Source organism: Recurvomyces mirabilis (assembly GCF_035927965.1).
Source record: "Recurvomyces mirabilis strain CCFEE 5264 chromosome Unknown scaffold_4, whole genome shotgun sequence".
NCBI lineage: Eukaryota > Fungi > Ascomycota > Dothideomycetes > Mycosphaerellales > Teratosphaeriaceae > Recurvomyces > Recurvomyces mirabilis.
The window spans coordinates 25,025-41,350 of record NW_027041938.1 but is presented as its reverse complement, the minus strand read 5'-3'; the positions used below and the strand labels follow the sequence as shown (position 1 = coordinate 41,350).

Genomic DNA, 16,326 nt, shown 5'->3' with positions numbered 1-16,326 from the left:
CATGGAGTCCGCGGACATCAAGTATGCCTATCTTGGTGAGCAACGCTTCAAGCAATTCTGATACGCGTATAGGCCAGATGACGACTTTATCGCTGTCATGGGCGTGACCGGCGCTGGCAAGAGCACTTTTGTATCGCAATGCACAGGTTCGCCGCCCCTCAATGTCGGCCATGGTCTCGAGTCCTGTACGGACACAACACTAAGCTCGGTCTCTAACCCCCCAACTGATAGGTGGCAGTCACCCAAAGGACGACTCTCCATTCTTTTCAGCACCGTGGCCGCACCGTTCATCTGATCGACACCCCAGGCTTTAACGATACTTTTCGCTCGGACGATGATGTGTTCTCTGAAGTCGCGTAAGTGGCCTTGCGTGACAAGAACTGCTATGCAGGGACTCACGCTCGTAGATATACCCTCGTGAAGGCACATCAACTTGGGATCCGGCTAGGTGGGATTGTCTATTTACAGTCGATGACAGATGTGCGTGTACAAGGCTCTGCCGTACGAAGCCTGAGGATCCTAGAAGGGTTATGTGGTCCTGATGCGTACCCGAGCATAGTATTGGCTGCCACACACTGCGAAAGCTGTTCGTCAATAGAGCGTGACAAGAAGCTCACTGAGCTACGGTCTAAGCCGGCTTTCTGGCATGATCTTTGTGAAGGAGGTAGTATGGTCGCCGAGTTCCGAAACACTCGACCTTCGGCCTTGACCATTGTCGATATGTTGCTGGATCGAGGGCAACGGCATATCCTGAGCTTCCAGCGACAAATGTCCCGCGGTATGCGACTGCAAGATACATATGCTGGCAAACAGCTGCAATCGGCGTGGTCAGTGGCTTTTGACAATCTTCGGCAGGAGATGAGCGAATTGAAAGGGGAGCTGCAGACAGCGCTCCAGCAGCATCGTGATGCCGGTGCACAGCGGGTTAAAGATGATATGCAAAACCTACAGACGAGCCTGGAAGCCCAGCAGACGAAGCTGAATGCACTCAATGCCACTGCTGAGACCTTGAGCAAGCAATGGGACAAGAAGCTGGAGGATGAGCATGCATTGATATCTCGCCGCCTGGGTCAAATAGAGTCGGACATCGTGACTCTCCGCGAGACAGCGGGCGAAGATCATGAGTCGTCGAGCAAACCACCATCATACGAAGAGGTCGTGAAAATGCTACAGTCAGCCAGAGAGGAGCGGGATGAGATCATGTCGTTGAAGCAGTGTCAGCTATCGGAGCGATCACTGAAAGTCTCGAAGCAGTCAAATCTCGCGGCTTGGGTGGGTGTCATGGCCGGCGTGGGCTCGTTTGGTCTTGCCCTCGCGCCTTTGATGTGTAGCGTTATGTAGTGGGATTACACTGGCGTCTGCCAATTGCATTCGGTCGACCATTTCCGCCTCAGCGTTGTACTGCCATAGCCAGTGCGGGGCATGATGGGAACAGTGTCCAGGTACTCGATACTTGGATTGGGCTGGTATGGACGCAGGCCGCAAGCTTTCGTCTGAATGGACGCGAAGTGGACGCGTCCTTCCGCGGAACTATTCCGGTGAAGGCCAAGCCAAAGCAGACGATCTCATCATTCGACCTGATGCCACTACTGCACCAAGATAGTGGCCGAAGCCCAGAAATCAGCAGCAGACTTCTCAAGACCCGCGATACTCGTCTCGAGGCCGCCTTCTCATCAGCGTTGCCAATATCTTGACCACGGGGCCCCGACATGCTGCCGTGAATGCTGCGTGCCAATGTTCTTGGGAGGCGGGGAGGAGCCTTGGTGAACGATATCCCAAGGGAAATGCGTTGTTCCAACAAGACGAGATCGAAGTCGTTCGCGACAAGACCAATTGTCCAGTACACGACCTCCAGCTACTACAAGAACGTCCGGGATCATGGTCATGACAACGGCCACTTCGTACATCCGCCATACGGGCTTGCAAAGAGTCTCTAAGTCAACACGAGCAGCATCGCGGCTTCTTTAGTACGCGAGCCAAGAACCGCCTGGAAGGTATACCAAGGTCTTGTGCATTTTGTATGCGACCTTGGCTTTTATGACCATGTGCCTGTCATGATCTGGTCCTGCGATACGACCAGATGCCACGAAGATATAAGTACTATCCTGCCCACGTCCTCGTCAGTAGGTCCCAGACTTCGTTCTTCTCGTACCGAGTGACCGATTGCTGCAATCATGGCTGCTCAGACCGCTGGAGGCATGTATGGCGTAAAGAAGTCTGATGTTCATGGTAACGAAATACTCAACGACGGCAACGCGCTCAAGAGCAGCAGCAGTTCCAACAGCCTGGACGATGCATTTCTCACGGCGGAGGAGTTAGTTCTTGAGAAGAAGTTGAAACGGAAAATCGACAGCATTATCATGCCGGTCGTGGTCTTGGTGAGCTTCTAGATACACCAGGGAGTCTGTGCTTGCTGACGCAATACCAGGTATACTTGATGAACTACATTGGTCAGCTGGTTGCTTCGAAGCTATCTCGTTCCGTGGTGTTGACCGTCTAGCAGACCGTAACAACTATCCAGCTGCACGTTTGTCTGGAGTAGGAAGGACCATACCAAACCTCCAGCGCATCTGCTAATGATGACCAGCTCGAAGAGGATCTCAACATGACTGGCAACCAGTTCCAGATAGGGCTATCTATTCTTTTCGTCGGATATACAATCATGCAAGTTCCGTCAAATATGCTCCTGAACTATTGCGGACGTCCGGCATACTACATCGGTGGATGGACGATCGCGTGGGGATTGGTTTCCGCCTTGACTTCGCAAGTCAACACTTATGGTATGTGACATTCAGTTCTAATGCCTGAACCAGCACTGGAAATTGACGGTGCAATGCAGGTCAGATCGTGGCGTGCCGATTCATACTAGGCTTTGTCGAGGTCAGTAATGATGACGCTATCGTTCAAGCGGCGTAGACCCAAGCTAATCATCTCATACATGTCTACAGGCACCATTCTTCCCAGGTATGCAACCAAAGCATCGACCTTGAACATTGCTGACCATGCTGCCTAAAGGTGTCTTGTTCTACCTATCAAAGTGGTACACGAAGAAGGAACTCAACCTCCGGATGTCAATATTCTACGCTGGATCGTTGCTAGCTGGAGCCTTCGGCAATCTTATTGCTGGTGGCATCCTTAACGGTCTTGATGGAGCACGAGGTATGCGAGCATGGCGATGGCTGTACATCGTCGAAGGAGCGTGAGTGTCTGCCATAATTTTGTCGCCAATGTGTGCACTGGCTAACGTATGTTCAGTCTTACAATATTCATTGGCATCGGCGTATGCTTCATCCTTCCCGACTTTCCAGATACTTGGAAAGGACTCTCACCTGAGCTGAAATCGGTCGCCAACAGACGCATGGCCCTCGATGGAGCCGGAGCCGATGTAGATGTCGGTGGGAAGATGAGTCACCTGACTGGAGCAAAGCTGGCCTTCACGGATCCGAAGGTATGGAGACACGATCTAGGTACTTGTACAAAGCTGATGTTCGCGGCAGACCTACTTACTAGCAGCTATGTACCACTGCATCGTTGGCGCGACCGGTTTCCAAAGTCAGTCTTCTACTCGTCAGCAGTTGACTTACGCACTCCAAGCTAATGTATTGCACAGACTTCTTCCCGTCCTTGACGAGGACTCTATTCACGAGCCGGAGTACCTCGCTCCTCATGGTAGCTCCACCGTATGTGACCAGACATCATCACACAAGCCTTGCGTCTGTCAGCTAACGGAGTCCTAGCTACATCTTCATCATGTTCTACTCCTTTGGCCACTCAATCGTGTCAGACAAGCTACAGAATCGTTTCTGGTTCTTCATCTATCCATTACCACTATGTATCGTCGGATGCTTGATTTTCATGTTCACCGATGGGTTTGGAGAGCGATACTTCTCTGTCTTCCTACTGAACATGGTGTTCGCTAGCTTCGGCACCGTAAGAATCGTGAATTGCTGTCCATGTAGCCCGTCAAAGCTAATCGCACGCAGATCTACTCCTGGAACTCAAACATCATCGCCCGGCCACCAGCCAAACGGACTGTTGCGCTCGCTTTCATGAACAGCATCGGCAACATGGCGTCCATCTGGACGCCATTCACTTACGTCGATGGATCCGAACCGTACTACCGTCCTGCTCTGGGCATTGTGATTGGCCTTCTCACCGTCTCACTTTTGCTCGCAGTCGTGCTCCGCTTCATGATGGTGAAGATGAATCGTGAGCTCGAGCGGCTCGAGAATGAGGATGTGCAGCTCAACGAGAAGGAGATGGCGAAGCTGCAGAAGACAGCAGAGACGGAAGGCATCTCGCTCCGGACTGCGAGGCAGTTGCAGAAGGGTTTCAGATACATTATCTAATATAACGAGTGCACTGGACGCCAGATTAGCCCTGGTGTGCCAATGGCAAAGGTCGTCGTCGTCTTGTGGCTCGAAGAAGGGCAGGACGTGGCAATGTATACTATGCACGATCTATCCACGACTACAGCAAGAGATCTACTCATCGTCCACCTCATCCTTTGGTAGCACAAAATTTCTCCGCCCACTTATGAACCACTGCGTAATCGCAATAACAATGACAGCCGCCAAGATCGGCCCTGCCCAGTTCAGTGTCGCCGCTGTCGCAGGCATGAAGGTCGGCATGCACAAGCAAAAGACACAATACCACCCCCAAGCAAAGGCAAAGATGTTTACCATCAGACCCCACCAATAAGGCCCAGCGATCTTCCAGGGTCCGTAGGCCGGGAAATTGTTCTCGAGTTTGCGGAGCAGGATTAAAGTCGCTGGGACGCAGTAGGAGAAGTAAAGAGCTAGCGTGCTTAGTGAGGTGAGAGCGTAGAACGCTGTGGTGCTGCCGATCGGTATGAGGTTGATGAGCAAGCAAACCGAAGAGGTCATGATGACTGCGTTCACCGGAATGCGGAGGGTTGGGCTGACTTTGGAGAGCTGCGCGCTGAAAGGAAGACCGCCGTCTTTGGCGAATGCCCTATGTGATGTGTCAGCACGTCTTGTAGCGAGTTGTAGTGTGTGAGATTTGAGCATACCATGCCAATCGTGAGACGGAAGCTAGAATGTTGAATTGTGAGGCACCAATGATGAAATAGATGCACATCACCATGAATACCGTTCCCGCTTTGCTACCCGTGGCTTCGTACAAGGTCTCGATGATAGGCAAGCCGGTCGTAGTACTCGACACTTTGTCCACATCGCCGATGCAGAAAAGCAGCACGATCACGAAGACAAACATGACCAATGCACTGAGGGAGGTAGACCCCACCATAGCCTGCGGCACCCTTCGCTTAGGCTCTCTGACCTCGTCTGCCATGTGCAGAATCGCATCGTAGCCGCCGATTGGGAAGATGACCGTGAGCAGGCCGACACTCCATTGTATGCCCTCTGTCCCGCTGGGCCAGCCGCTGATGCCGAAGAAGGATGTCTGGAAGACGAAGTCCGAGGTACTGCGCCGTGCCATACAGGTAAGCACGACTACGAAGACGATCAGAAGTAGAACGTGTAGTATAGCCGATGCGATTTCGATGGGTGCGATGATATGTCGGGCGTAGATGTTGCAGAAGATGGGTACGGCCATTGATGCGTAGGCGAGGAGAGTCGTGTGCCATCCTGCCGGGACGTAGCTTTCGCTGCAGAGGATGATGCAGCCTTGGATAATCGATGCCATGAGGAAAGGGTTGAGTGCACAAGCAGCATTCCAGGCGAAGGTGGTCAACCAGCCTTGTAGATACCCCCAGAAACGTGGATTCGTGCCTCGTGGTGCAAGGAGAGCAGTCCAGCGGTATTGTGCACCCACGCATGGCTTCATACTTGCTAGCTCGCCCAGAGTGGCAGCCATGGCTGTCGAACCGAAAGCGCTGAGTATGCTGCCGTAGACTAGAGTTGAGGGTCCGCCATTGAGCAGAGCAGATTGGAAGGATATTGCCAGGGCTTCCCATGATGCCTGAAGAGTGAGACCGAAGCTGATGATGGGTTTCGAGCTCAAGTAACGATCCAACTTGTCTGTTGGACCATATGATCGATGACCAGATCCTCCGCCGATTGTCTGGAGGTGACTCTCACCGTGCCCGCGATGATGTGGCACATTCTCCTCAGAAACATCATCTGAAGGTGGTTTGTTGCCCATTGGCTCCGTCGTGAATCCTGGCGTCTTTTCTCGGACATCCATATTGGCTGAGCGCAGTGCCAGTCGTCTGATCTGGCGCAGTCGACAATCGCGAGGATGGATAGAAGTGATGTGCAAGCAGGGTCAAGACTGTTGTAGAGTGTAACACCAGGGCCCTAGCGTCTCGGCAGAGTTTCCAACCAGATCTACCAGATCCACCGAGGTGTAGACGGGATTTGCCAGAAATAAGGATTCGTACAACCAGATACGGGCGTTAGTGTACACGGACTTGGACCAAGCATGCGTTCAGCGTTCGCTGCTGGGACGCTGTCTCTCCGACCCGGAATTCCTGCACCGTTGACGCAGAGTCCAAGTGCGTGCTCATCAAGGCACCATGTGGTTGATGGTGGATCGGCATCGTGTGCGAGTCAGGTCTCGTGACAAGCGCCCAGATGTTCCGCAGGTTGGAAGAAGATGGTAAAAAGTCAATGTCAAAGTCGAGTCGTGAAGGTTTGAACGGCGAGTGGGTAAACCATGGGATAAGAAGTCCCAGGGGCAGCCCGAAGGCATCGTGGCGTGTTTGTAAGTCATGTCCATGTTGTCTGCTGAGAGACAAGTCTGTCCGTCGCAGCAGCAGGTGTGTCGTCGACCTCTGCACATCGAATCCGCTTGGCAAGGAAGAAACAGGTGATCGATGTCGCAAAGTCATCAGCAATACGGAGTACATGCAACCAGACAGGCTCTGATGCGCTACGCTTAATCTGGCCTAGAGCGATTTGATGGGTCGACAGAGTTCACAGCAGTGTCACAGCTTCTTTCTGTCCCACAGTTTTCCAACCTCGTCTTCCACACTACTGCAGCCAAGCACCGTCGAAGGGTGGAAATCAACGAGAACAACCAGGGAACGGCTATCAAATGCCGTCTTGAGGCGTATACCATGATTCGGTGCATATTCGATAGACTTTGCGGCAGCAAGAGACCCGCGCCACCAGGAGTCCAGATTCGGTGGTTCCTCCGCCTCTATGCAGCTGCAACATCGTGAGGGGAGTCAGGGGACGAACTCTCGTCTTGGCTACCATGGTGTTACGGCATCTGTTCAACCGGTCCATTGATGGAGGAGGACGCCACAAGGGATAGTTCTGCTGTACTGAATCGCATCACCGGGAATCAGTACCATGAATGGTTATGATCCGTTGCACCGCAGTTCCGAGGCCTTTTGCAGTATACGTCCGCAGCTCAAACCGGGGTGGCTTTTCAGGAACCGGAACACCCTGTCGATTGATCGTCCACACCTCCGAGACCTGCATGATCGCGACATTCGCATTCTTGACCTGTCTGAAGGCTCAAGCGCCTGCTCTACAAGTCCCTTTGGGAGCCGCCAGCCTTGTCGCTTGATCACACCACGTCTCACCACCGACTCCACGTCTTGGGTGACCTGTCGCGGTCATGCCTTCCAATGCCTATGATCCACTGTTCGCCAATACAACATTGGACAGAGGAGCTCTGCCGGTCGTGTTGGGATACATTGGTGCTGCCATCACAGTACTGGTTACCTTGATCCGAGTGTTTTTGACGCTCGCGAAGAAGCATGAGCTTCGCAGCGATGACTACTTCTTCTTGTCCGCTGCGGTAAGCTGTCCTAGCACTGGCACCGAATTCCTCCTCACTTCTAACCACAATCGACACAGGTTCTGGCCTTGGTCTCAAGCATAACCCTCGAACGCTCAGTAGACGAAGGTCTCGGACGGCATGCAGACACCTTGAACGGCAGCCAATTGACCGATCTTGTCCGCTTCAGCTTCGCGACGAATCTGGTAGGCATCTTCGCGCAAGCCACAGCCAAGATATCAGTGGCCTTCCTCTTCGAGCGCATCGCACCACGACAGGACAAACGAGGCATCGCGATCCTGCTAGGATGCATTTGTGCCTGGGCCATCTTCGCCATCTTCGGAACCGCCTTCGCATGTTCATTACACCCTTCCGCAACAGCGAAATGTGGTGCGGGAGCCTATGTCATCTTTCCGATTGTCGTCACGGATCTTATCACCGATGCTATGTTAGCTCTGTGGATGGTGCCTAGGCTCTGGAAGCTCCAGGCTAATTTCCAGCATCGATTCATACCTATTATGCTTATGTCATCGAGACTACTGGTGTGCTTTGCGGAGATTGGGCTCCTAGTCACACTAGGCCAGCAGAGCAGTACCTTTGACCAAGACTCACCAGACTACTCATGGGAACAGACTACGACCGCCGCAGTAGCCATGTAAGGATGCAACTCTGCCAATCCATCCACGTCACCTATGACTAATAGTCTTTGCGCAGCTGCGTCGTCCACCTCTCGGTCATCACCGCCACCGTCCCCCGAATCAACAGCTTCGTCGCCGACGTCCAGACCAAAAAAGCCGGTCTAGCTTTCACACAACGGGATTACGAGCTCTACCAATCCGCATCCAAATCCGGCTCGCACAACCTCTCCAACAATCGAAGTAATAATCGCTCACCTGGCCCCTCAAATAACCGTTCTCACATCCGAAGTGCGGCGGAAGTGTTGCATGGCATGAATAGCAGTTTCAGACCGGACAGGCAGTTTGAAATGAGGAATCAATTTCATGGTGGCGGTGGGAGGAGGAGTGACAGTGGTGGGGATGCGATCGAGATGGATGTTAGGGATGCTGTGGAGACGAGTAGTCAGAGCTCCCTGAAGAAGAACGCGGTGTATCATAAGACGGAGTTTACGTGGGAGGAGGAGTATACTGGGTCTTCGAAAGATCATCGATAGGGGCTGGTTGCATGGATAGTGAAGTGTCACGATATGAAGTCATGGGATTTGGACAACGACAGTACAGTACAGCCACAAGCAGTGTCGCCATGGCGCTAAGTCCTGCACGCGATCGGATGGCCATGTGACAGCATACTGGCAGCGGCACATATGGCCACTTCTATCTGGCAAGGAACAGTTTCTCGAGCACATTTCGAAAGCAGTAGCTTGGCTGTTCGAGCGGAAAGGCGTTCCGGTGAAAACAGTAGTTGTGTGGATCTGTAATTTCCTGAATGTGAAGACCAGAGCCTAGGCGACGTGGAGGCAGGCATTGCAATCCCAGCCATTGCTTTGCGGCCATTCTCCATGCCATCTCACGTCCAATGGCCCCTAATGAGATCCTGCAATGCCAACTGAAGATAGAGCTGATGCTGGGACACAGTATCTTAGCATGGCACTGACACGAACTTGAGCATTGTGATTGAGCTGAGGATAAGGGTCGTGCAAGCAGGTTGTCCGACGTCTGAGGGAGAAAGACCTGCTATGGAACCTATCATCTCATACTTCCTCTACATAAGCTCGAGACAATCCCACGGCTTCTCGCAGAATCGTCGATTCATGCCACCCATCTGCTTCCGCCTCGCTACCCTGGCGACGACCTTCCTCTTCGCTTTTCCCGCCTCCGCAGCTCCCGCTGCCAACTCTCAAATCAAGTATGAGGGTGCTAGATATTCACACCCGAAACACGCCCAGAACGATATCGGCGGGTGTATTTCCAACGACCCGGACTACGCGTTCGCAGCACTGTGGTGAATAGCAAAACTGCTTCTCAAGTCTCGATTCTTCCCCACCTGTGCTTAGATCACAGTAATCGCTGACTTGTTGGTTTGGTCTGTAGATGCCAAGGAGACGTCAATGCATAGTCTCACACATGTCGACAACGGGCAAGGTGGTTGCGTCTGCGAATCTGATCCTGATTGCAATGGTGTCAATGGCCAGGAGGGAAAGCTATAGCCGGCGCCATCAGATCCCGCGGAAATCGATGTGTTTGCCTCCAGGGTCGCAGCAAAAGATATGAGAGCTGATATATATCTATTGCGCTGAGTCTCTCTTTGTGGAGAACAGTTGACGCTCTGGTCGATATCATGTGCCACAGATAGCACTCGAATCACCATGTATTCGATACCCTAATCTCTCGAGCGCTGGTACATCCCAACCCGACACCACGTCGTTGTCGTCAATGCCCTGACCTTGCTTTACAAAATCCGCTGTGCGACATTGGTCTTTGAAGTATGTCCACTGCAAGCACGTGTGGTCCACGGAACAGTAATGCGCACAATTGAACACTGAGGAGTGCGCAGGATGGAAGCGATGTTTGGCTTGATTAGAGCAGTTATCCCAGCTGTGCAGCGTCGAGCCGTTCCGAAGGATGGGTGAAAGAGCAAAGTCAAGTATCGTGGACATGCGGATCGGTAGCTGAGTTAAAGTCAGCGGGTGTGTACGCGCACATATTCTGAAACGTACGAACCTCGTCGTATGGTCTGCACCTCTCCCACCGCCACAATTGCTGCATGAGGTCAGGAGATACTCGATGCAGACTCAAAAGAGGTAGACACCAGTTCTCTTTGCTCACCCCCAGCCCGTACAGCGCCTCCCCAGATATCGTAGGATAAGCATTCTGTATGACGACCCCAGTCTCCTGCCTGATCACATACGCCAGGGTCGCATCGCCACAACAGCCATCTCTGGCCATCTTCTCGTACTTGATACTTAGACTCTCCGTCCTGTCATGAAGTAAATCGTGTATCATTGTGCCAGACAGCAAAAACCCACCACCACCGTAGCCGAAGAAGGTGTGATTCGCTCCGGGTGTGGCGACACCGATGTAGTACCTCTCGCGAGCATCCAGTTGATCAATCAAGCGGTAAAGAGTGTCCCAGACAAAGTAGACATCTGCTTCGGTGAAGAAGTACCAGTCGGCGTGCGGATCTAGCTCGTAGACCTTCTCGACCATGGGTAGGAATTTAAAGCGGTCGAGTAGCCAGCCGTCGGGTGATTTGTGGATTGGTTCGCCATGTTTGCCAGCCTCTTCCTGCGCCTCGTAGGACTTCCATTCCGGGTTGTCGACCGCATATGATGATGGTAATTCGGCGAGGATGTCGATCACGTGGTGTCCCTCGATCTCATCCTGCATGTCGGATACGATGGTCACGGCAGGAGCACAAGCCAGCAGTGTCTGCAGCAGCAGTTCCGTCTTGTCTCGCTCACTCGCGCCGGTCTTGAGGACGACATGGACTCGGGGATGTGTATCATGATTGCTGGGGAAGTCGTCGCATAGGTGCGGATGAGAGTCATGTCCATTCACCACGTCTACTGGGCATGGCTGCTGAGAGGGTGGGAAGAACGAGCGACCTGGGTCAAGGGCAAGGTGTGGTAGGATTTCGAGCTTCTCCGCATATTCAGGAGAAGTCGTCCGCGCCCATTTGATGATGCCGAAGATGCTCAGGGCGACGAGAAGGCCAAGAACTCTCCGCCTGTTATCGAGGCGCGGAAGGGTGAGCATAGCTCGTCATGTCGGTTCACTTGGCAGTTGTCCATGTTCGTGGAAGCCATGGTCGATAACAATACCATTGTGACTGCCTGGCCGTAGGGGAGTATCAGTCTAAAGGATCCGGCAGTCACGGCACTAGCGCTGATGGCTCCTTGGCTCATGCGTATGTGATCTATCTGCAGCCTATTCATATCCAAGATAGGGCTGGCCCAAGTGCTTGGCGATGGAAGAGAGCGGCAATGATGAGAGTGGTAAAGAGAAGCAAAGACATCGGGCAGGGACAGAGATGAACACGGGTTGATGTACTGCTACAAACAATATTAAGGTCTGTCCCGTGACGGACCACACTCCGGGTGGCGGCTGTCCTGTAGAACCATACATGTAGTCTCGTACCGCAATTGCGACGTTGTCAACCGAAGTCCCAGTGATCTTTAGCCACGATGACTGCCTACCGTCACGGACCGCCGTGGTGAGATGTCACGATGTCGGAAGTTTTGTCCCATACCTATTCACACCATGTTGCTCGTGAGCGACGAAGTCACCAAACTTCTACTGAGTCACTCGAGATCGCTGGCGCAACGTGTGAAGACATTGAAGACACCCAAGTCGCTCGTCCGAAAGTTGAAAGAATCATCTAAAGTGCTCCTTTCTTCCCTCGACCTCTGTCACCGGCCCAACGTACTCGGTCTTGGCCTTGAAGACAAAGTATACCCCTGCGATGATCAAGCAAAGTACGAAGATGGGTGAGGCCCAGTTGAAGCCGCCTGCAGTGACTGGTGTAGTTTGCGGCCTGGCAAGCTGGTCAGCATTATCGTGGAAAAGATTTAGATGTGGAAGTAGCTTACCAGCAAGCCCAGAACATTGCCCAGAAGCCGTAGATCACGGCGGCGATGTTGATCGGGATTCCCCATATGCCCAGGGAGAATTTGGCAGGAGGCAGTGTCTCTGGATAAGTGAGTCTTCGCCAAAGTAGCTGCGATCGTGTCAGCTTCGTAAAGCGCGGCTTGACCGGCAGAGCCATCTCACGCAGCCGATCGACAGCGAGTAGCATTGCAGTAACGCTACTGCACCGAGCGATGTGATTGCATAGAATGCCAAAGGACCTGCAGTCGCGTGAGAGCCTGTCACAATGTCTTGCGTTGTTTCACAACGACTCACTTCCGATGTAGATCAAAGCCAGCAGGCAAGCCACGACTTGCGAAAACATAGCGGCATGGACGGGAATGATCCGCTTGCGATCGATGGTGCCTAGCCAGGTAGAGAATGGTAGACCTGAAGCAATTAGTACTTCAGCTTGCGGGAATTGGCCAATACAAGGCTCCTACCTCGATCACGAGCGAAAGCAAACAGATCTCGAGTCACCGCTGCAAGGTATGTGATGTTGGATGCCACGTTCAAAAGTGCGATCAACACCAGGATCACAGTAATCCATCCAACAGACATTGCCTGACGGAGGACGTATATCGCAGGGTAGGTGGTCGAGTCGTTGATGGCAGCAGTCTGGGCGCGAAGATGTACACGTCAGCTTAGTTTTTCTTGAGGATTCGGGCCTGCTGCTTCAGGTGGCACTGACCACGTCATCAATATGATATGCGATGGTGACAACGCCTGGGAAGATGATACAGGCAGTGATAATGTAGACTGCCACCATGACCCTGGGCACGGCGTATGAAGCATCCTGTGGGCGCATGTCAGTCTTTGCTGTAGCATACGGAAACAACCGTGGCGACCTGCCTTGACCTCCTCTGACCTTTCATGCCGCATTTCATCAGCCGAGTCTCAAGCATCAGATCTGAATTTCACTCACATATGAGCGGCGCAATCAATGCCACCACATTGCGTACTGATACCAGCCAACTGCCCAACGAGCACCGCAAGACCCATATTACTCCAGCCACCAGAGTTCTCGAAAGTTAACCAAACCTCTCGATGTGACACAGCCGGAGCACTAACCCACACGGGTATGATGTAGCCAAGATACGCCAGCACGTGGACCATGAACACGGCATTCTGCCAGTACGGTAGTATCTTCGCGCCGTAGACCACACCGCAGTACGCGATCCCGACGGCCATGAACGCCAAGAGTGTGCCTTGGTAGTTGGGGAAGCCATAGTTCTCATCGTTGATGAGGATCATTGTTTGGATCAGACTACCGACTAGGAACATGCCTTGGGCGTTTCCAGCTTGCCAGGCGATTGTAGAGGTCCAGCTATTTGTCCGTTAGTCTGCCCGTATTCTACGAGGCGTTAAAACTTACCCAGATATGTAGCTGAGGATGCGCTGGAATGACTCAGGAGCGAATTCAGATACCTGCTTTCGGTCAGGGAAGGTAGTGTGGAAAGATGATCGATGCTTGCCCAGTGGTACTGCGCACCGGCGATAGGCGCCATACTGGCCATCTACCAGGCTGAATATTAGTCTCCAGTCTGCTGGTATCTCGTACTTGCGTTCCCACGCACCTCCGCCATGCTCAGATAGATGGGTCCGAAACCGATAATGTTCCAGAGAACATTCCATACCAAGCCGGCTCAACCGCCATCAGTCAACGCCGGTGTAATCACGAAGAGTCCGACCTCCCATGCTGCAGTCGAAATCGCCACGAAGGACATGGTCGACACCAGCCGAAAATGGCGAACGAGCTGTTGTTGCTTGCCCATTCGCTTCATGTCTGCAGCGTCTCCGGATGTCGATTTGCTCGTTCGTGCTACCTCATCGTGTTCTTCGAGAAACTCCTCACTAGCATTGACATCCGCTATAGCTGTGAGCTTCTCGCGGATTGGCCCAATGTCTGCAGAGACTCTGCTGGTGGAGGCCGGGTGGTTGACCATTTCGAGGTCGTCACCAAAGCCGACGTCGTGGCTGTGAGCTTCTGGCTGCCCACCGGGTGCCGCATATCGCAAAGGCATCTCTGCAACACGCCGCGAACGTGAAAGACCGGCAGCCCAACGGTATGGTTATCACAAGACAGTCCTCAAATGAACTGGCGAGCGACATGAGTGATGAGAAATGAACGGTGGTGAACGCGATATCACCACCTTCCGTATGTAATCTGCTGCAAGACCTAGGCCATTATTGCCCTGCATGAGGGCGTTAGTCAAATTGCCACGAGTCATACCCGCCTCGTGGGAGCCATCTGTAGAAAGCTTGATAGAGTGCTCACGATGCTGCTAGTGCTCCTACAGCATCTGATTGTTGCCGGCCGTCGGTGTTACTGTAATCTGGACCCCTAGAACTACTTTCTTCTGGTAGCGTGGTGGGGAAGAGACGGCTGAAAGATCGAGATTTGCTTCCTGCTTCCCCCCTCTCCCGCACGGAGACGAAGCTTCCTCGGCACCGAGTGTTATCGCACTGCCGGAGGCTTGTCGATACTTCATCGCTGTGAGACAACGATGATATCAGACTATCAGTGCTAGGCGGAATCCTTCGACAAGTCCCTACCCGACCAATTGATGGAGGTGATAATCGTCCTCGTCCACACCAGCCGGCAATCATCGGATAAGTATACTGGCCCTACAGCCAGCAATCAGCAGGGGTATATGCAGCGACGCAAACGCTAGGCTTGGTGGCTGAAGTTCCAAACTCCGATCGAAAAGACATCGCTCCCAGCCAATAGCAATGTGCGCCATAGATACGGACTGATGTCCGCCTACACAGTATCTAATCGTTGGGACTGGAAAAATCTCAAGACATCTACACGCCTTTGCATGCTTAGACATGGATCTGGACTTGCGGACTGGCCACCGCTCTTCAGTTTTAGCCGGTCTTTGCTTATCACAACGGCCAGCTGTAGCGGTGCTAGGCCCGACGGCATGATTCGCGGATCGTGATCCCCGATGCACCATCCATTACTGTTGGTTGCTATGTAAGAAGGTTCGCGCTATGTCCAGCCATTGTTATCTGCGACACGGCAGATTCAGATGAGACCCATAGAGCCATGACAAGGTCGCATGATGGTTGTGTGTGGAATATGAATAGAGCCATATCGAGAACCAGCAACGACGCGCAGCGCAAAGTCATGGATGTCATATTGAAAGCCTCGCCGACATCTGATGCACTATTCGAACCGTCATCCGCTAGAATGCTGCACCTATATACTCGGTGTCCATTCTGACCTTACCACCATGCCTGCTGGCTCGGGCAATACTGCACCAACCTTGACCAGTATCACCATTTTCTTCTTCTGTTGGGCACTGTTCACCTTTGCTTTGCGACTCTATGTGAAGCTTCCGAAGCGTGAGCTGTGGGCAGTCGACGACACGGTCGTTGCATTGGCGCTCGTAAGGACGGTCGTTCAGCAGCTGAAGCCGCTTCTCTGACACTACGACAATAGCTGGCGGCGCTCGCCAATCTCATTGCTACAACGCATGCTGTAAACCACGGCTATGGCGCTCCGTGGTCTGCTCTCGCCAATTTAGCGGTCGTCGAGAAGGTTCGCCACAGAAGCACGATCGTACGACATGGTCTGGATCTGACGCATTATCTCCAGGCGTTATATGCTGCACAGCTACTATACGTGGTGTCCATGGGGGGTAAGGAAGATCTGATCGATAGCTGGCATCAGCCGTGCTGACATACAAGTAGTACGTGGACAACAACTGCTATCAGCACCGTCGTGGCGGAGCAAGACTGATGCTCATTCTAGCTCACAAGGCTGTCGAATAGCTTGTTCACCGCTCGCTTTGTGACACATGCCGATCATCATGCAAGTTCTCAACCTCTGATCCTGATCACGAAAGCGAGGCTAATTGAAAGTATCGCACAGGTCTCGAAAGCACATGCTATCACAACGGCGTATGGTGTCTGGATTGTCGCTGCGATACTCGCCATTGCTCTTCGGCTGCCACTGTCACGACCTTGGCAGAACCATGACGGCACTCGTGATATGGCAGGTAATCATTTCGCAACCACAAAT

The 16,326-nt window shown here is 52.8% G+C and overlaps 8 protein-coding genes across 8 annotated transcripts; 4 read left to right on the top strand and 4 right to left on the bottom strand.

Moving 5' to 3' along the window:
* Window position 1: 1 nt before the first annotated feature.
* Window positions 2–1,341, top strand: LTS14_001842 (uncharacterized protein; the record flags this gene model as incomplete). The annotated part of the gene is made up of 4 exons (XM_064834550.1): window positions 2–21; window positions 73–185; window positions 239–356; window positions 408–1,341. 4 exons carry the CDS (start codon window positions 2–4, stop codon window positions 1,339–1,341), a joined length of 1,185 nt encoding a protein of 394 aa, XP_064697421.1.
* Window positions 1,342–2,174: 833 nt separating this feature from the next.
* On the top strand, window positions 2,175–4,349 carry LTS14_001841 (uncharacterized protein; the record flags this gene model as incomplete). The annotated part of the gene is made up of 10 exons (XM_064834549.1): window positions 2,175–2,378; window positions 2,543–2,780; window positions 2,840–2,880; window positions 2,949–2,964; window positions 3,016–3,199; window positions 3,256–3,448; window positions 3,498–3,552; window positions 3,611–3,680; window positions 3,738–3,930; window positions 3,984–4,349. 10 exons carry the CDS (start codon window positions 2,175–2,177, stop codon window positions 4,347–4,349), a joined length of 1,560 nt encoding a protein of 519 aa, XP_064697420.1.
* Window positions 4,350–4,484: 135 nt separating this feature from the next.
* On the bottom strand, window positions 4,485–6,168 carry LTS14_001840 (uncharacterized protein; the record flags this gene model as incomplete). The annotated part of the gene is made up of 2 exons (XM_064834548.1): window positions 4,485–4,974; window positions 5,033–6,168. 2 exons carry the CDS (start codon window positions 6,166–6,168, stop codon window positions 4,485–4,487), a joined length of 1,626 nt encoding a protein of 541 aa, XP_064697419.1.
* Window positions 6,169–7,551: 1,383 nt separating this feature from the next.
* LTS14_001839 (uncharacterized protein) lies at window positions 7,552–8,884 on the top strand (the record flags this gene model as incomplete). The annotated part of the gene is made up of 3 exons (XM_064834547.1): window positions 7,552–7,734; window positions 7,794–8,368; window positions 8,428–8,884. The coding sequence occupies 3 exons, from the start codon at window positions 7,552–7,554 to the stop codon at window positions 8,882–8,884; spliced, it is 1,215 nt and encodes a 404-aa protein (XP_064697418.1).
* Window positions 8,885–10,310: 1,426 nt separating this feature from the next.
* LTS14_001838 (uncharacterized protein) lies at window positions 10,311–11,426 on the bottom strand (the record flags this gene model as incomplete). Its single annotated transcript, XM_064834546.1, has 2 exons — window positions 10,311–10,339; window positions 10,388–11,426. The coding sequence occupies 2 exons, from the start codon at window positions 11,424–11,426 to the stop codon at window positions 10,311–10,313; spliced, it is 1,068 nt and encodes a 355-aa protein (XP_064697417.1).
* A 618-nt stretch (window positions 11,427–12,044) lies between these two features.
* On the bottom strand, window positions 12,045–12,857 carry LTS14_001837 (uncharacterized protein; the record flags this gene model as incomplete). Its single annotated transcript, XM_064834545.1, has 5 exons — window positions 12,045–12,204; window positions 12,260–12,387; window positions 12,441–12,517; window positions 12,573–12,686; window positions 12,740–12,857. 5 exons carry the CDS (start codon window positions 12,855–12,857, stop codon window positions 12,045–12,047), a joined length of 597 nt encoding a protein of 198 aa, XP_064697416.1.
* A 360-nt stretch (window positions 12,858–13,217) lies between these two features.
* On the bottom strand, window positions 13,218–14,320 carry LTS14_001836 (uncharacterized protein; the record flags this gene model as incomplete). The annotated part of the gene is made up of 3 exons (XM_064834544.1): window positions 13,218–13,623; window positions 13,672–13,813; window positions 13,948–14,320. The coding sequence occupies 3 exons, from the start codon at window positions 14,318–14,320 to the stop codon at window positions 13,218–13,220; spliced, it is 921 nt and encodes a 306-aa protein (XP_064697415.1).
* A 1,215-nt stretch (window positions 14,321–15,535) lies between these two features.
* On the top strand, window positions 15,536–15,984 carry LTS14_001835 (uncharacterized protein; the record flags this gene model as incomplete). Its single annotated transcript, XM_064834543.1, has 2 exons — window positions 15,536–15,691; window positions 15,745–15,984. 2 exons carry the CDS (start codon window positions 15,536–15,538, stop codon window positions 15,982–15,984), a joined length of 396 nt encoding a protein of 131 aa, XP_064697414.1.
* Window positions 15,985–16,326: the final 342 nt, after the last annotated feature.